This window comes from Lynx rufus, unplaced genomic scaffold, assembly GCF_022079265.1.
Source record: "Lynx rufus isolate CCGP_SWC_20201006 ecotype Redwood Valley unplaced genomic scaffold, mLynRuf1.p SCAF_2, whole genome shotgun sequence".
Classification (NCBI taxonomy): Eukaryota; Metazoa; Chordata; class Mammalia; order Carnivora; family Felidae; genus Lynx; species Lynx rufus.
This window is the reverse complement of record NW_025814834.1, coordinates 21,203,901-21,223,778: the sequence shown is the minus strand read 5'-3', so window position 1 is coordinate 21,223,778 and position 19,878 is coordinate 21,203,901. Positions and strand designations below refer to the sequence as shown.

Here is a 19,878-nt window from a genome sequence, read left to right as displayed (position 1 = left end):
CTGAGAGTCTGATGCATCTTTCTCCAAAACAGGTACCCTACATGCCGAGCAAAGCACACGTTTGTAGCCCGCGGGTGGGGCTTGTGTGTCTTATGACCAGTGATAGGTGGGAGCTGTTGGTGGTGACCATATGGACTTTTCTCACATTGCCATGGTGATCACTCTCCCACTTTGGAGAGTTGCATGTTTTTCTGTTCACATTAATATTTCAAATCAAAATTAATTCTTGATGTGAAATGACAGGAAATTTGGAATTTACTCTAAGATACTTAGAAATCAAGTAGGAGAGAGAGATAAACAAATTTGAGAAAATATAGATCATTATTAAAGCTGGGTATTGGCTTTTATTATACTCTTCTCTTTAGCATGTGTTTAAATACTTCCATTAAAAAAAATTTTTTTTAACGTTTATTTATTATTGAGAGACAGAGAGAGACAGAGCATGAGCATGGGAGGGGCAGAGAGAGGGGGAGACACAGAATCTGAAGCAGGCTCCAGGCTCTGAGCTGTCAGCAATGAGCCCGACGCGGGGCTCGAACCCACAGACCTCGAGATCATGACCTGAGCCGAAGTCGGACACTCAACCGATTGAGCTACCCAGGTGCCCCTAAATTTTTTTTTTTTTATCTCTTGATGTCTTGGTGCTAGTCTGTCTCTCTCAGTATGTCGTGTTAGTCACCAGCTCTACAGGTAGACCGTTTTCATTCAAATCCCACTTCTGCCATTTGCTAAGTGAGATCTTGGCCTGTTTGTGCCAATTTTCCCCGCTATAAAAATACTGGTAGTGGAGAAATCTACCCCACGTGGTTTGTGTAAGGTTAGGATGGCATCATTCATGGAAGGCGTTTGGCAGAATGTGGCATATAGTAATCACTCAATAAATGATAACTATTGTTCTCTACCATATAGTGATTCTACAGCCCTGTGGGCAATATATTTCTACTCTCCAGTTTGAACTCTCAAGACAACCACAAGGACCATTTCTACAAACACACACACACGCATACACACTTTGCTTGCTCATCAAAATGTTTTCTTCTGTATCTCCCTGAACGCTCCTCAGGTTCATTCCTCTAGGTAAAATGTAAGAATGAATTAGAATCCAATAAAGTTACCCATCCTCCCCAATTCCCCTACTCTCCACCCCAACAACATAGAAGAGAAGGGTTGCTTAGTCCCCTGTCCCTCCCTGCCACAGTCCATCTCACCAACCCCCAATCCAGACTCAATGCCTCACATGTGAATCTTTCCCCAGGAAGAAACAGACTTGTCCTCTCTTTTTGGTTCATCTGAAAACAAGAAGCCAAAGAAATCTAACAAAATAAGCTTTGGTACCCACAGCCTTGACTTCAGAAGATCAAAATTACAAGGTAAGAAATTCTGATTGACAATTACTGTGAATCACCCATAGCAATGACTCCTTTTTTGAAAAGGAGTTTGTGATAACTATTTAAGTTTAAACTATTTAAGTTTGTGATAAGTATTACATTTGAAATAAAAGGTAATTCTGTTGAGTCATACTTAAAACTACAAACTCTAACTGAATTTGTGACTCAGTCTATACATATGAAAACAGAAGCTTAATGGTCCAAATAGTCAAGAGAATCAAGGAATATTGTTTTTACTTTGCTTATTTGTTTGGGTTCTTCCAAATTTACCAATTGGATATCATTTCCCTATTCGAGCATATGAACTCAGGAATATCAATGTTACTGAAATAAATGGACTATTGTCCATATCTTTCAAACCTACATGTTTACTCAATCAGCTTGTGCTGGAGCTGACTGATAATGTTAACTAACCAGTGTGGGAGGCTGGCCAGGAGCACATAGACTATGCCCACTGCCCACAGGGCAGAATTCAGGTTAAGAGGCAATAGCTTTGTACCACCAAAACATATTCTGTTTGGAACCTGGTCTTTCACTACGTTTGCCACATCCATGTACCCCCATGAACCACTGTATGTCAAGTGCAAACTCTCTCCTGTTTCTCCCAAATAACCTTTATTTACAGCCAACTAATTCTTCCCCATGTTACCCTATATCCAAGTTATGAATGAGACCATTTTCATTTTGCAATTTTTTTTTTATTTTAGGAAGTTCCAAACTTACCCAAAGGTAGAGAGAAGAGTAGAATTAACCATCTAATGTATAATGTATCTATCGCTGGCCTAAATAATTATTACCATGCTTCCAATCTCGTTTCACCAGCTCCCCTCCCTTCCCCAATTCGTCTTCAAACTGGAGTATTTAAAAGCAAATCCCAAATATAATTTCTTCCCGTTCTAGGTAAGGACGTTTTTTTAAAAAAGTAACTGCCCTGCTATTATCACATTGAATGACCAGTAATTCTTTAATAGTATCCACTCATTCCCAATCCATATTCAAATCTCTCCATTGTCTCAGAGCTATGACAGGAATGAGTAAGCGGTGGAAGCTGGGAATCGAACCTAGGCCGTTGGACTCCAGTGGACCCAACAGCATAACTCATGGAAGGCGAGAGTCCACCAAGAGCTCTGCAGGGACAGACAGAAAAGGGCATAAATAAGCAGGGGGATAGGATGCACGAGTGTAGTAAGCAGAAAGGTTGTTAGTAACCTCAGCGAAGTGGTCTCAGTCAGAAGGGGTTTTCAAGGTTTCCTTTCAGGGAACTGACAAGCCCTAGGACAGCAGGTTTGGAGGCTACAGATGGAAACAAGCGAGAGAACCTCGCTAGATAGGAAGAGCAAGGAAACCCTGGGGGCGCAGCACCGAAACTGACTAACAGCTTTAGGACTTTCAGGTCCCCAGCATCTGACTCCCACTGGGACATGGTGTAGATTTGCCACTGGCTCCATGGGAGAGCAGAAAAGGACACGGGTGGCACGGCTGGGTGAAAGTAGACACTGGCCAACAGAGGGCTCTGCTTACCACGCAAATCATAAATAGCATTGTCTGCAAGATTCAAAATATCCCTTTGGGTAACTGGAGATTTAACTATCCTCTTGGATAACTGTCATAAAACAAGGGCTAGATAATGCCTAGCTTTTAATCTAACACCTTTCTGGGATGCAGTTTCAAACCTTCCTGCCGGTTGATCAAATTTCAACAGGCAGCTGCTTCCGTGAAGTGAACCCCTTGTAAACGAGGAGTGCGGAAGACTTACGAAGAGAAGAACCTAAAGTGCAAGCGGAAGCTTTGCAGCCAGGTCTTGGCTTCCTCAGAAGGGAAGGCACTGTCCGTCCAGACAGGCTGGTGTTCCACAATTAACCACAAGGGGACACTTTTTTGAGCCAAGCCCTGGAATAGTGTTGAAAATTAAAGGGGCAAATGGTAACTAACTGTTTTACAGCCACCCAATATAGGCATGTGGCAGCTATGAAATACACCATTAGGCCTTGGGGAACATAGTTAATTGCCATCTCAGCCCTAGTAGGACATTATTAGTTACTCATTGTATCTGCTATTGCCGTATTCTTTTTTTTTTTTTAAGTAATCTCTGCGCCCAATGTGGGGCTCCAACTCACAACCCCGAGATTGAGAGTTGCACACTCTACCAACTGATCCAGCCAGATGCCCCATTCCCATGTTCTTTACAGTTCTCCTTACTTCCTACTAGCCAATCTCTCACTACCCCCCCTTCCCTGTGATAGCTAATAATAATAAATTTTCCATGCTCAAGTGACCATATGGTCCTCATAGTGACAAATGCCTACTCCCAAGTTAAGAGTTTGCTTTTTCTGTGAGTGAGCAGGGACTGAGATACCACCACTCTAGATGCTTATACAAATCCTGATCCATAACCATCGAATCCCACACAACAGCATCCAACCAGGTGACCCACATCCCAGTAAAATGTACGAGAGTGGGTCCCTGATCATGCAACCATTGATTGTATCACACACCATGCTTCCAGAAGCAACCAGCCTCACAGAGGGCTAGAACAACCAATGCACAGCTGAAGTGCCAGCAACCTTCTGAAAGGAGGGAGAACCATCTTTCAGGACGCATGTCCCCAAAGGCGTTGGGAACGTTTCAATGAGTGGAAGAGGGAGGGGGCCTACTTACTATCACTTCCAAAGATCCACTGTGGGACTTTGTGCTTCCCATCCATTTCCGGGCTCTGCAGCACTGGAAGTCACGGTCCCAAAGGAGGCGACTCTTGCCAGGGGACACAGTAAAGTCCCCCTGAACTACAAACTCGGGCTGATTCCAGGGCACATTAGCGTGCCTGTGCTCAGGCAGTAGCTGGTGAAAAAGAAGTCACCCTCACCAGCAGGAGGAGCAGAGCTACTGATATATAGTAAGGACAGGGTGTTCACATGTGGAACCCAGGTAATTCTCCTGGAACCCCCTTGCTCATGAGTGTCTCCTGGAACCTCCTGGCTCACATGCAGCAAGCCTGGCCTAAAAAGGTTTCTTTGATGCAAGCTGAGATGCTTCCTGCCCGCTGTCTTTGTCCCCTCCTTACAAGGTGGGGAAGCAAGGTGTCAGACTTGCTCTACAGCCTGAAGGCTGTTGCTGGCTTCCTGCTCTTTATCCTCCCTGGGCATGTTCCCCAAGTCTCACGCACATCTCATTCTGTGTTGGCATCTGCTTCCCAGGAGACCCGAACTAACACAAGCCATGAAACAAAAGAGCGGGGGGGGGGGGGGGGGCGGGGGGGGGTGGAGGGAGATACTGTCAACAAGGGTCATCTTAATCAACAAAGTCTTTTAACATGATTAATAATTTGAGTTGCTTTTTTCCCCACTAGATGTCTTTTTCTTCCTGTTACATGCCTTTAGCACCATGACCTTACCCTTTATGGCACTTAGAACACTTGGCGGGGGCGGGGGGGGGGAGGAGGGGTTAAATTTGTATGTGGCTTGATTAATGTTTCTCTCTTTCTCTCTCTTGCCCTTGTAAGCTCCCTTGAGACAAAGTCCATGTGGTTTTTTTTTTTTCCAGTACTGCACACCCAATTCCTACTGTAATGCTTAGCACATAGTAGGGGCTCGAAATTATTGAGTGAATTATTACTGAGTGATGAAACTTACTAAGGAATATTTAGTCTATAGCAAAATTTGCTAAGTGTAGTAGCAAAAGAACATTATTGACAGGACACTATCACAAAGTGTACAAAGTCCTGGGGAATAGACTTATGATTCTAGAATACTGATAATGGTCAGCTGCTCAATAACAGGTCTAACAAGAAGATCTAATAAGGAGTTGTAGCTAAGTCTCATGTTATGTGGGGTGACCTCCGTTCCTTAAGCAGAAATAAACAAGTGTCAATACTGTGGGGCTTTATGGGATTGTTTGCAGGCATCAGCATGAGGTAATTTGAAAAGCAAGCCCTGCCTCTTCCATCTTCCACACCAACCTGTGTTAGGGCTAGCCTGCCCTCTAGCCTGGCTTGTAATTCTTAGCAACTATGATATTATCATGTCCAGAAGGCCATTTTAAAGTATTATCTAGCAGGAAAAGATTTCTGATCTTTCCACATTAATAACATGGACACAAAATGTATGGCTGTGCTCGCTCTCAGGAGCGACTCTGCACTTGAGCAAATGCAAGAGTGAGCACCTCCTTAAATGCTGCACTCTAGGCATCTCATTGGTCTCCCCCTGGTCCTGACCCTGCATGGGAGCCTAAGAAAATGGCAGATTCAGGGGCCCCTTCCCAGAGCTTGGTAAATTACATACAACTGTCGCCAACTTAACGATGGTTTGACTTATGTTTTTTCAACTTTATGACAGTGTGAAAGTGATATGCTTTCAGCAGAATCTGTACTTGGAACTTTGAATTTATCCCGGGCTGGTGATATGCAATACCTATTCTCTTCTGATGTTAGGCAGTGGCAGACAGCCATAGCTCCCAGTCAGCCAATTGAGAGGGAAACCAACCAATACAACCGTTCTGTACCCACACACCCTTTCTGGTTTTCACTTTCAGCACAGTACTCAATAAACTGCATAAGATAGTCAACACTTTATTGTAAGACAGGCCTCGTGTTAGACGATTTTGCCAAATGTTGGCTAATGTAAGTGCTCTGGGCATGTTTAAAGGAGACTAGCCTAAGCTATGATGTTCAGTTAAGCTAGGTGTATTAAATGCATTTGTGACTTAATGATATTATCAACTAACAGTGGGTTTATCAGGATGTAACCCCTTTGTAAGTCAGGGAGGATCTATACTTTGAACTGAGAATTACTGATAGAGGGAAATATCTACTTGACTTCAAGAGGGAATAAGTCAATTGGAAGAGGTTTAATTAAGACAAAAAATGAATGTGCATAATTTATAAGTGGCATTTCTGAAATCAGTTTGCCAGAAAAAATCAAGTGAAGGCAGAATGCTGAACCCTAACACATTTGTATCACATTTAATTAAAATGTTTGTGTTGTCAATGGAGTACTACGTGGCAATGAGAAAGAATGAATATGGCCCTTTGTAGCAACGTGGATGGAACTGGAGAGTGTGATGCTAAGTGAAATAAGCCATACAGAGAAAGACAGATACCATATGTTTTCACTCTTATGTGGATCCTGAGAAACTTAATAGAAACCCATGGGGGAGGGGAAGGAAAAAAAAGAGGTTAGGGTGGGAGAGAGCCAAAGCATAAGAGACTCTTAAAAACTGGGAACAAACTGAGGGTTGATGGGGGGTGGGAGGGAGGGGATGGTGGGTGATGGGTATTGAGGAGGGCACCTTTTGGGATGAGCACTGGGTGTTGTATGGAAACCAATTTGACAATAAATTTCATATATTGGAAAAAAATAAAAATAAAATAAAATGTTTGTGTTGTATACAAAAGGAGAAACATGAAGAAAAGGGAATACTTTGGATAGGAAATCAAGACACAAATCAAGTACTGCAAAGAAATACTACAGATAACTTTATTTTTCTTTTGAATTAAGAAGGCTTATACAAATTTGACTTCATGAACAAAACAAATCACATGTTGATAATCACCAATAAGGCTTTACTGATCCAAAAATATTTGCCATAAGAAATGAGTCACTGTGTATCTCTCGTTTTAAGAATCACAACACTGTCACAATTTAAATTTATTGCCCACCTTTCCAATTAAATAGCAAAATCTTTTGGGAGATGATGATACCTCCATTTTTAATTCGAAATTATTGCATTTTTCAAATGTTTTTTTCTTAGAAATAAAAAGTAAATCATAAAGTGTGTTAAGTCCATTCCTCAAAAAATCTTTTATCACAGCCTCAACCGTATTGGTTGGGACTTAAAAATGCTTTAATTTCAGAAATAGTTTTTGTACAGGCATGATTGATAACATTAAAAAGGCAGAAAGCAATTGTTCCATGCAAATTATTAGCTCTTATAAAGTACCAAAGTGTATTCTTGAGATGTTAAGGCATCTGGGGACAAAAGACACCTCTAGTTTCCTTGGCTTAGAGCTTGGATTTATTCTTGAAAGATTCCTTCATCCTTTTGACAACAGAAATGTCCCCTGCTCCCTCAGGCCAGTTGTCATGATCTGTTAGTAAGTAGAAAACCTCACGTCCAACACAAATCTATGAACCTCATTAATCCTCTTGGTTTCCAATAAACCCTCCTATTTTCCCTGGTTCACCCCTCTTCTCAGCGGGAAAAAGAAATCATTAGGACAAATGGCAAAAGTCCTGAGAAAAACCTGCTTTGGAATCCCAGGTCTTCCCTGGACTAGCTCTCTAGCTCTTCCAAATGTGGAGAAGTTACTCTTCCTGAACCTGTTTCCTCATCAATTATCGGGGGGTGTAACAACATCTGTTTTTTAAAGTCATGAAAATTAGGGGCGCCTAGGTGGCTCAGTCAGTGGAGCATCCAACTCTTGATCTTGGCTCAGGTCATGATCTCACAGTTCGTGGGATAGAGCCCCACGTCGGGCTCCGGCTGACAGCATGGAACTTGTTTGGGATTCTCTCTCTCTCTCTCTCTCTCTCTCTCCCTCTCTCCACCCCTCCCCCCCCAAAATAAACAATTAAACTTAAAAACAAATAAAGTGAAAATTAAATGTGACAGCCTGTATACAACACTTGGCATACTGCAGACATTCAAAAAATCCTACTTCCTTAATAACCAGGATGACTTTAAAACCATGCCCTTACTTTGCACTGGGCACATATAGCTGCCTTTCCAGCATCCAGTCCTTCACCCTGTTTCCAGTAACCTCCACTTCCACTCGGGAATCCATGAGGTTCTGGGGAAGTGGCCCCACTTAGGTTACTGACTGAGCTAAGTCAAACAGTGCCCTCCATTCCCCTGGCTGTTGTTATTGGTTGAGGACGGCCATTCCCATAAGCTGGTCCAAAACAGGGGGTCTCAGAACTCTGCTAGAAATGCTATAACCAAGTCATTCCCCTCCTCTCTCTCTCTGTCCAGATGGCTGTGAACAAAGAATCATGGCCTGTTAGGGGTCACAGGCAGCCTTCCTGTAACCAGGAGAGGCAATCTTCAGATAAAGCCAATACTGCATTAGCAAAAACAAAGGGAAAAGAAGAAATTTATTGTCCTTGATGAGATCTATGAGCATATGATTCAAGTCCGGCTTGCTTTTCAGTTATTCAGGCCAATAAATTCCTCTACTAGTTACGTTTGAGCTGCAGCTAAAAGCATCCTGAACCAGGGCTTTCAATGTGCATTATCTAATATAATGCTCCCAACCGTTTATTCAATAAATGCTATAAGTGACTCCACTTTACAGGAAAGAAAGTGGAGGCCTACAGAAATTAATTTTCCCCAAGGTCACACAGCTAATAAGGGCCTAGCCAAGTCTCCATCCCAGGCCTTGTCACTCCAGGGCTGGCAATCTTGGTAGGTTTTTTGTTTTTCTGTTTTTTTAATTTTTATTTATTTTTGAAAGAGAGAAAGCACACAAGCTGGGGAGGGGCAGAGAGAGTGAGAGGAAGACAGAGGATCTGAAGCAGGTTCTACACTGTCACTGTAGATCCTGATGCAGGGCTCAAACTCATGAACCATGAGATCATGACCTGACCGATGTCTGACACTTAACCGACTAAGCCACCCGGATGCCCCTAGGCTGACAATCTTAAAGAAAAGACTGGACACAAATGCTCAACATTCCCATTCATTATTTGGGGCAAGTATATTCTCAAAAAATAGATGTGGCTGATTTCTCCCAAAATTTCTTTCCCTTTATGAAGGAAAAATGAAAAATACCCTCAACTCCACTGGTGAGGAAAGTGGAGAGCTTCCCTCCCACCCTGGCCACTTTAAATACTTTCAGAACACAGAACTGCAAAATGTAGGCATTTCTGTCTTTCCAACCAAGATCCATCCTTAAAACCGTGGTATCTTATGCACATCACCACATTGATGTTATTAGTAAGGAAATGCAGATAGGGGAGGGGAAAATAATAAGTAAGACTGAAGTCCCATATTAATCATTTATTAATGCAAAGAAGGTCTTATGTCTTGATTAGACTGTCAGTATACAGAAGAGTAGGGTGAATGAACCCAGGTCCCAGATATGAAATTGAAATACACATGCATTACATCGATCACGTTTTTTTAAGTTTATTTATTTTGAGAGAGAGAGAGAGAGAGAGAGGGAGAGAGAGAGAACCAGTGGGGGAGGGGCAGAGAGAGAAGGAGAGAAAGAGAGAATCCCAAGCAGGCTCCACACTGTCAGCATGAAGCCCAATGTGGGACTGGAACCCATGAACCCTGAGATCACGACCTAAGCCGAAGTTGGACACTTAACTGACTGAGCCACTCAGGTGTCCTTACATCGATCACATTGTAGTTGCTCGTAGCCACTTACTCAACACTCTTCAGCAACAGTGCAAATATGTCTGCATTTTATATTTGTGTGCAACATCTATATTTGGTTGAGCCGTATAAAACTACTGCTTTTGTATATTAAGAATGGTTGAATACAGCAAATTCATATGGTTTTGCTCGGTCTTTATCCCAAAGATAATGTAAAATAATACCATACCACCCCCCCCCCAACCCCAGCCTACCAGGTCTGATTCTTCTGTTCAGATACACAAGCCGCTTATTAGAGGAACAGAGAAATTAAATCTTAAAAATATGGCAACCTCTTGCCCCTTTTCTCTCTCCTCCTTATAAATGTATACTCATATAGAGAATAGTTTTCATGACTAAAATTCCACCAACCTATGCACACACAGGCAACTTTTTAAATAGATAAAGTTGTGTGCTATAATAAAAATATTTAGATATTTTCTTTGGGATCATTTCCTTTAAAGATCACATCAGGAATATAAATATTTTGTACATTTTTGATGTTCCATAAGAGAAAACCCTAATCCCTTTTGTTTTTTTTAATTTTTTTTTAATGTTTATTTATTTTTGAGAGAGAGAGAGAGAGACAGAGACAGAGCATGAGCAGGGGAGGAGCAGAGAGAGGGAGACACAGAATCCAAGGCAAGCTCCAGGCTCTGAGCTGTCAGCACAGAGCCCAATGTGGGGCTCGAACACACAAACTGCGAGATCGTGACCTGAGCCACCCAGGCGCCCCTCCCTAAACCCTTTTGTAAATGCTTAAGAAATTTTGAAAACTTGAACATGAAAAGGCATAAAGTCAGTGACTGCTCATTTCTTGAGTGCTCACCTGGTACATCAAATACTTGCGTATATAGAGACTGGCCCCCGTCCACCTCCACCAACTGTCCAGTGATAAAGGAAGCTGCTGGAGACAGCAGGAAGCAGACTATCGGGGAGATCTGGAAACAGAAGTACACACATACAGAAAAGTGGATACAACCCATTTGGGGCTGTTTCCATACCCAAGGAAACATATCTCAAAACCCATGACTGTAACATGAATTCTACAGTCCGTGTGCACCATACTCTGACAGAACAGACAACCACCATTTTCTATTTGAGCACCATTGAAAACAAAGTGACTAGTGCAGCAAGATAGGAAAGAATCTAGACAGTGTCAAACAAGCTACACAATGTGAATAAGCTGAAAGTGATCACTGTGCTTAATCTTTTCCAAACAACTCAGGTCCTTCCACACCTTTCATTGCCCGCCATAACCCCACTTTTCTTCCTCTTCTTTTTTTCTTTTAATGTTTATTTATTTTTAGGAGAGAGAGAGAGACAGAGCATGAGCTGGGGAGGGGCAGAGACAGACAGGGAGACACAGAATCCGAAGCAGGCTCCAGGCTCCGAGCTGTCAGCGCTGAGCCTGACGCGGGGCTCGAACTCACGGAGCGCGAGATCATGACCTGAGCCGAAGTCGGATACGCAACCGACTGAGCCACCCAGATGCCCCATAACTCCACTTTTCAATGCCATCATATGCCTTTTATATTTTTGTCCCTGAAATAGCCAATGCGTCTATATAACAATAAATTGGCATTGTAGCTTGCTCAGTCAATGGTCTTGCAGGCTGCAAGGCCAGGAACTCAGACTACAGGAGCTTCCTACAAGGGGGACTTCAAGACCCCACTGCATCCCCTAAAAATTCAGAGGTAGATGATGAGTACAGAAACATCTATTCCCAAAACCAAAAAGAAAGAGGACTTATTTCACTGGACATAAAGGAACTCTCTATGAGGCTATTGGCACAGGAGGAGTTTCTCAAAGGGAGATCCCAAACACCTGCATTAGAATCCTTGGGTCCCTACCTGAGACCTTCTAAATTGTAAGCTCTGGGGTTGGAGAATCTGCTACTTTATGAAGCTCCCTAGCAGAAGTGAGACAAGGGGGAGGCTAATGGTGCTTAGGGTGCAGTATTTAAGGAGGCACTCACTCTCAGGGCAGACCCTGCCCTTGTGTGACCCTGAGAGTGAGGCACATCCCTAAGTTTTATGTCCATGTCTTGCTTGCCTCACCCCAGTCAGGGCTGTGTACCTAGAGTGTTCTCTCACATAGCTATGCCTCTTTGAGACTGTGAGACCCTGGAGGGCAGGCATAGCCTTCTCTCCATCTTTGTGTCCCCAGAAGCACTGGCCACATGACACAGCCCACTTTCCGTATGGCTAGTCTGAACTGAGATGTGCTCTACGTGTAAAATACACTCTAGATTTTGAAGACTTGGTCTGGAGAGAAGAGGCAAAATCTATAGAAGAATGTAAAATGATGTTTTAGATACATTGGGTTGAATAAACTTTTATTAATAATATTTAATTAAATTCTTATATATTACCTATTGGTTATAACAATATTAATTTTATATTTTTTTACTCTTTTTTTTTAAGTTCATTTGTTTTGAGAGAGAGAGTATGCATGCATGAGAGTGGCAGAGGGGCAGAGAGAGGGGGAGGGAGAGTATTCCAAGCAGGCTCGACACCTAGCGAGGAGCCCAACACAGGGCTCAATCTCACAAACCGAAGGTCATGACCTGAGCCAAAATCAAGAGTCGGATACTCATCTGATTGAGCCACCCAGGTGCCCCTTTACTTTTCTTAATGTGGCTAGTGGTTAGCTTAAAATTACACGTGTCACTATTACGGTATTTCTATTGGACAACACTCGTATAGAGAATTAATCATTGAAAAGTTTCCACGTCCCTGAGAAAGGGGAGAGAGTTCTGACCTATGATCAAAAGAAACCACCAGAGCTTGCATTAACCTGTGTTATTAATCAACAACATCTCACCCGGTGAGTCAGGAAGACTCCACTCCAGTATGCTCCTTCCTGAATGCCAGCCAAACAAAACCCTCTCTCCCGGGTAATCATGCCCTCCAGAAGTCTGCAAATCCCTAAAATCACACTTGCCCCAGGAAAACAGAAAGAGCTTGACAATTTCCTAACACTTCAAGATTTTTCTGAAGAGATCAGTGGTGATATTAACAAACGTGATCTTTTGTGTAAGGGATTTTTTTGATATAATGGATTGCGTGTCGACATCCAGAAGATCCCCATAACTCAGTGAACCAGTTTTTTACCAAACTGATGCCAATAACTGATGTTATAAAAATCGTGTGTGGCTGAAAGTCCCAAAGTGCAAGAAAGACTAATGGATTTTAATATAACAGAGCATAAAAGATTCACTCACATGGTTTGAGATTGATGGCACATTGCAACCTATCTTTAAGAAACAGACACTTGTCAAACATCAAAGAAGAATAGCCACAATTATCTGAAAAGTCCATTAAAATGCTCCTTCCTTTTCCAACTGTACATGTACATGAAGTTGGATTTTCTTCATATGCTTTAAACAAAACAACATATTGCCAACATATCAAATGCACGTGCAGATAAGAGTCTAGTTGTATTCTATGAAGCCATATGAAGCCATACGTTAAAGAAATTTGTAAAAGTGTAAAGCAAATACAAAAAATGGTTTTCCTTTGCTTTTTAAAATACAGCAATTTTTCATTAAAAATATCATTCATGTTAACACGTAATGCCTTTATTATTTTAAATGAACTGATCCATATTTCTTAAACTTCTCAATTTTGATTTCTGTGCAGTAAATATAGATAATATAGTTCATATAAGTGAAGGGAAATGTTCTGTCCAATGAAAATTTAATTATATCATCTCCTTGATTAAAATCCTTAAACCCCTCTTAGTTTTCAGAATAGAAATACGAACACCTTGTTTACAACGGCTCATGAAATGTCTGATTTAACAGTACCTCCCAAAAACTTAATATGCAAAACTATTTTACTTCAGGAATTCTAGAAAAGTTACTTCTCACATAAGAGTGCATGTGTGTGTTTAAGGATGTTCACCGAAGAATTACCACAATGCTGAAAATATAAATGGAATCTAAATGTGCAACAATGGAGCCTAATTAAATATATCATGATCTATCCTTAGCAAGCTGCAGAAAAACACACACAGTAGAATCCCATTTTGTAAAAAAAAAAGTCAATAAATACAGGTATTTTTGTGTATGCATAGTAAACTTCTGAAAAAATATACATCAAAACAACAATGAAAGCTAGTTTAGGAATTAGAAAACACTTTCTTTTAAGGGTTTTATGGTTTTACTTTTATATTTAGCGTTTTAATGTATCTGAAAATGATTTTGTATGTGATACAAGATAGGAGGCCTGATATATATATATTTTTTAATGTTTCTTTATTTTGAGAGAGGGAGAGAGAGCATACACACATGCACACGTGCAAGCGCAGCAGGGGCAGAAAGAGAGAATCACAAGTCGGCTGCAGCCTCAGCACAGAGCCCTACGTGGGGCTTGATCCCCCCGACCATGGGATCATGACCTGAGCCAAAATCAAGAGTCAGACCCTTAATGGACAGAGCCACTCAGGCACCCCAGCCTAATTTATTTCTAGTTAAACAGCCAATTGCTGCAAAACTTCTGCTAAATGGTCAATCCTTTCCTCACAGTTGTGAAATGTTACTTTCTCCTTATAAACTCCTCGTGTATACATGGTACTGATGTAAGAGTGCATTCTGTGCCACTAACTTTATTTATTTATTATTTTTTTTAACGTTTATTTATTTTTGAGACAGAGAGAGAGCATGAACGGGGGAGGGGCAGAGAGAGAGGGAGACACAGAATTGGAAGCAGGCTCCAGGCTCCGAGCCATCAGCCCAGAGCCCGACGCGGGGCTCGAACTCACAGACCGCGAGATCGTGACCTGAGCTGAAGTTGGACACTTAACCGACTGAGCCACCCAGGCGCCCCATAAGAATGCATTCTGTTCCACTAACTTTAATCTGTTCCCGTGCCAATACCAGATATTGTATATAAGTATAGCATTATAGTATGTTTTGACATTGGGAAGGTCAAATCCCCTCCATTATTTTTTTCAAAACATTTTTTGGCTGTTTTTGCATAAATATTTTTCTAGACAAACTTTAGAATCGGTGTGTTGAATTCTGAAACTACATTAAACTTATACATTAACTTAGGGAAGCTTGATTTTATTTACTTTTGTTTTTTTACCATTATTTTTTTAAATTGAAGTACAGGAGCGCCCGGGTGGCTCAGTCAGTTAAGCAACCGACTCTCGGTTTTGGCTCAGGTCATGATCTCACGGTTCTTAAGTTTGAGTCTCGCATCAGGCTCTGTGCTGACGGTGCAGAGCCTGCTTGAGATTCTCTTTCTCCCTCTCTCTGCCCCTCCTCCACTAGTACTCGCGTGCTCTCTCTCTCCCTCTCTCAAAATAAATAAACTTAAAAAAAAGTGAAGTAGAGTTGACACACAATGTTACATTAGTTTCAGGCATATGACCTTATATTTGACAATTCTGTCTGCTATGCTATGTTCACCACAAGCGTAGCTACCATTGGTCAACATACAAAGGGAAACCTGATTTTAATAAAATTGATTCTCTCCATTGAGGAATAGGACATGTCTCTGTTTATTCATTTTTTTTCTGTTTTTTAGTAATACATTTCTTTTTGTTTAGAGCTAAGTTTACACCAGGTATTTCTGTTTTTCCTATTATTGCAGGAAAGGCATCCTTTTTTTCACTATATTTTCAGACTGTGTTTTTAAGACTATATTTTGAGATATTGCTGGCCTTTAATAAGTCTACTGATTTCTACATACTTAAATATGGCCCTTAGAGAAAGCACATATGGAACTTCACATAGCCATAATCATCTGACTTTGCTTAGGGTCCTGGGTCCCAACAAAGGCCATGTGATAAAATAATACAGCTGAAAAGTGCAATGAAACATTAAGACCATGCTGTTCTTAATTCACACTGCGTTCAATCCTGAATAAAGATCAGGATCTTTATTCTGTGGGCGTGCAAAGCAGGGAGCCAGAAGATAACAGGGGAAATGGTCTGGTAGCAATGGGAGCACTCATGTCTATCAGCCAACCAGACCGTGTAAAAAGGACACCAGATGTTACAAATTTCCAAAGTATAAAAAAAAGTAATAGGGAGTTGGCTGGCTGGCTCAGTCGGTGGATCATGCAACTCTTGATCTTAGGGTTGTAAGTTCGAGCCCTATGTTGGGTAAAGAGATCACTTAAAAAAAAAAGTAATTAGAATCGATATTATTAGAAATATACATTACCTCCTCAGGAATTCCAATTCGCTTAGCTGGGATTCTCTTAAAGTATGCAGCAAAAATGTCTTCTGCTAAAGGACCATAGTTGTCAACAGCAGTCGGGGAATAAATGACGCCCTATGTTTAAGAATAAAATGAGACAAAATAAAGCACATAAAACTAAATTTTAATCTCAAAGACATCAAGGCAGTCTATTGCCCAATGCCAAAAAGTAAGTGGGTTAATTTTTACAGAAAAGTCAACATCTCTAATATTAATTTTTCTCGATATTGTCAAAGAAGTGCAGCTACCATGTTACAAACGGATTATCTGAATACTCACTTTGTGACCTCCTCTCCCTTAATAACCAGACAAGCCCTAGATTTTTTCTGAAAAGACTTGCTTTCTAAAAACATAACTGTGTGAATAGATCAGACAGGCACTTAACTAGGAACAGCGAGACAGGGGAGTCTACTCTATCTTCTGCTAAACTTCTCTGTTTCATAACAGAAGCCTAGGCTATGGTTATGTGAGACTTAGAAAATGCAGTATTTTCATGGGTTTTCTCTACAGTGAAATCACAAATAAAATATTTGAATCCAGTATAAATAAACCAAAATTTTAATTTTTTTGGAATTCTTTTATTCAGCTTTACTAGCTTTCAAGGGTTTATAAAGCCAAGAAAATTACTCAAAAACTGTATAACACACAATAAAGCTATTGGTTATGAATCCATCACTACAGCAGAGGTTACAGCAGTGAGTGAGGGAGGAAACCAAAGGGTTTTGGTGGTATTCATTACTCCAAATGATAATGGGGCACTGTACTGGTTTCCAATGAAACAACTTGGAACTTTTATTTAAAGAGGATGAAACCTTCTAGAAGTATTAAGGTTTAGACATTTAACCTAAAAACATCTTCTGGAGATATATGTGACTTTGTAACACTAACATACTATTAAATGTTTTCAAGAAATGCACTTCTGGGGGCCAGTATTCGAAGATACCAACACGAAGAATGAAACTGTAATGAATTTTTTCCTACAAATACTTGAGTGTAATACGGGTAAGGTGATGTCAGCTGTGAAGGACTGACGAGATATGAAATTTCTGGCTAGGAGCCTGCAATTTGTTAAAGATGAGATTTCTCTACTCACTTCAAGTCAGTTCTTGCTTAGTTCCTACCCAGTAGCATGGATAACAATATCTATAGATATATGGACAGGTCTGTAGATATTATAACCACAGATGTTATAGTTTCGTATATAGGGATGATTACTATCTTAGAAAAAAAGCAAGAGACATCACAGAGAAGTGGATTTAGGCTGAGTTTTGCCAGATGAGTGAGATATTTCACACAATCTCTCTCTTGAAGTACATAGCCGGTATGTAATACCCAGGGAAGCTTAAGCTATATCTTATTTCACACACACAAAAAATGAAATTGAACATATTGTGATTTGAACATATAGCGATTTCCCCCCTATAATTGACAGTATGTTGCTGAGAAATTTTCTCTCGACTTCTAAACAATCTTTAACTTGAATTAGACTTCAGATTTTTCTCTCTCTCCTTGTAACGAATTAATGATATACCAAGAAATAACAAAATAATCTGGCAAAATTTGTTCTTTAAAGCAGTGGTTCTCAATCTTCACTGTGCATTTGAATTTCCTAGGTGGCTTTTAAAAATACCAATGCCTGGATTCCATAGTTTGGAGTCAAGTGTACATATTGCTAGTTTTTCAACATTTCATAGATAATTCTAATATATTGTCAAGAATGAGAATCATTGGCTTAATTTAACCTTCTTGACAATCTGGTTGTAGATCAAAGAACGCTTCTTTCTGATTTTATCTATTTAAAGAAAATTTTTTTTAATGTTTATTTATTTTTGAAGGAGAGAGAGACAGAGCATGAGCTGGGAAGGGGAAGAGAGAGACAGGAGACACAGAATCCAAAGCAGGCTCCAGGCTCTGAGCTGTCCGCACAGAGCCTGACGCGAGGCTCAAACTCACAGCCGTGAGATCCTGATCCGAGCTGAGGTCAGATGCTTAACTGACTGAGCCACCCAGGTGCCCCTGATTTTAAGTATTTTTAAAAACCAATCTTTTCTAGTATACATGAGCATTAACAAATACCTCTATCAACAACACAAATGGAATCAGAAGAGAACAAGTTGTCAATAGCTTTCATATGGAAGGTTTACCTACAGGGGCAACACAGTTGATCCTTATTCCACTGCTGGCCCATTCCACAGCTAAGGTTTTGGTGAGGTTATAAACACCTTCTCTGGCAGCTCCACTGTGCCTTTAGAAGACAAAACATAAAAATTATAACTAGCTTCTGCTGTTTCTCTTGTTAACTGACGGATGTGCCAATGACCTGTCAGAGCCCCACAGATATATTCTTGTTGAGTCTGTCTTTTTGATCCTTTTTCTGAACACGGGGAAGGAGGGGGTGTCCTTCAATGTTAAAGCCAAAACACGGTTATCTGATGGTCAAACAAATCTTACATTATAGGCACACATAACATCCTCCAAAACACCATGACCGTAAAAGAAATATTTTGAAGATCTTTTTATTACATAGAAAAAGTAACAAATTGGTAATTTTAAGGGTTACAAATGTGTGGGTTTTGTTTTTTTGTTTGTTTGTTTGTTTGTTGTTGTTTTTTGAAAGAGAGAGAGAGAGAGAGAGTGGACACAAGCAGGGGAAAAGGACAGAGGGAGACAGAGAGAGAATCTCAAGCAGGCTCCAGGCTCAGTGCAGAGCCTGATGCAGGGTTTGATCCCATGACCCTGGAATCATGACCTGAGCCAAATTCAAGAGTTGGACACTCAACCAACTGAGCCACCAGGCACCCCACAAATGTGGTTATTTTTTAAATCAATTTTAGATGATTAGGGATAAGAAATTCATACATTGGGCTAGAAATAGTATCAATAGGCTTTCTAGACACCCCAAAATTTAAATAAATTTTAATATATTTCCAGAAAGGAAGTGCAAAATACTTAGGCTTGCATCCATATGGGATCTCATGCATAAAGTACAGATATAATGTTGCTTAGAATTTCTAATTACAAGGTCCTCAGAACCAAGCATGTGAAACCCAGGGGTATATCCACTTCTCACTAAAGACCTACAGAGCCCAACCTTCTTGAAGAAAACCTATCTCTGTTCCAGTGTTGTCCGCAGCAACCCTGGCGGGACTCCATGCAGAAGCCAACTTACTTGGTCAGAATCACCCAAGTGATCCCACAACTACCCAACGGGGCCACAACTTCTGTTGCTAGTGAATCCAGCAGTCCAGGGTGGATCTACAGAACACGTTCCCGTGTCCTGTCTACTGCCACCAGTGCGAGGAGGGGCTCAATTGCAACACTCAGCTGGGACAGATAATTGAAATTGAAAACACCAGGAGCAAGAAACAGGGTCAGGAAGAGACATGCTTATATAGAAGCACAACCGAGTCCTGACTCTTTCCTTTGAGGAGGACTAGAGGTGTTTGTCCCCTTGCACTCAGCCCCCTGATCACCAGGGTCACCACGTGAGGTGACCTCCTCATAGAAAAAGGCTCAGCAGTTACAGTGAGCCCCTGAAGAAACAAGTGGCAGATGTTCAGAAACTGGTAGGCGCCCCGAGCACCTGGGTGGCTCAGTCAGCTAAGCATCTGACTTCAGCTCAGGTCATGATCTCACAGGTTGTGAGTTCAAGCCCCATGTTGGGCTCTGTGCTGACGGCTTCAGAGCCGGGAGCCTGCTTTGGATTCTGTGTCTCCCTCTCTCTCTGCCCCTCCCCCGCTCATGCTCTGTCTCTCTCTCTCTCTCAAAAATAAATAAACATTTAAACAATTTTTTTAAAAAGAAAGAAAGAAACTGGTAGGTGCCCAAGAGAGAAAGCCGCTAGAATGAGAGACAGAGGTGGAAAATCAGAGACAGATATTAGTGAATCCCCATCAGGACAGAACAGATGCTGGACAATTC

General features: G+C 41.1%; 1 protein-coding gene across 4 annotated transcripts in view; it reads right to left on the bottom strand.

Annotated features, from left to right (window-relative positions):
- Positions 1 to 19,878, bottom strand: part of PECR (peroxisomal trans-2-enoyl-CoA reductase) — a 38,311-nt gene that overhangs the window by 5,508 nt on the left and 12,925 nt on the right. The window contains exons 5-8 of one of the 4 annotated variants that reach the window (XM_047085287.1): positions 18,106 to 18,202; positions 15,922 to 16,032; positions 10,573 to 10,684; positions 6,843 to 7,470 (exon numbers count right to left, since the gene is read on the bottom strand). In XM_047085287.1, the coding sequence (XP_046941243.1) occupies positions 7,385 to 7,470; positions 10,573 to 10,684; positions 15,922 to 16,032; positions 18,106 to 18,202 (406 nt within the window). In that variant the 3' untranslated portion in view covers positions 6,843 to 7,384. Of the gene's footprint in view, positions 1 to 6,842; positions 7,471 to 10,572; positions 10,685 to 15,921; positions 16,033 to 18,105; positions 18,203 to 19,878 lie in introns of those variants that run through there. The other 3 variants (XM_047085286.1, XM_047085288.1, XM_047085289.1) reach the window with 3 other exon arrangements.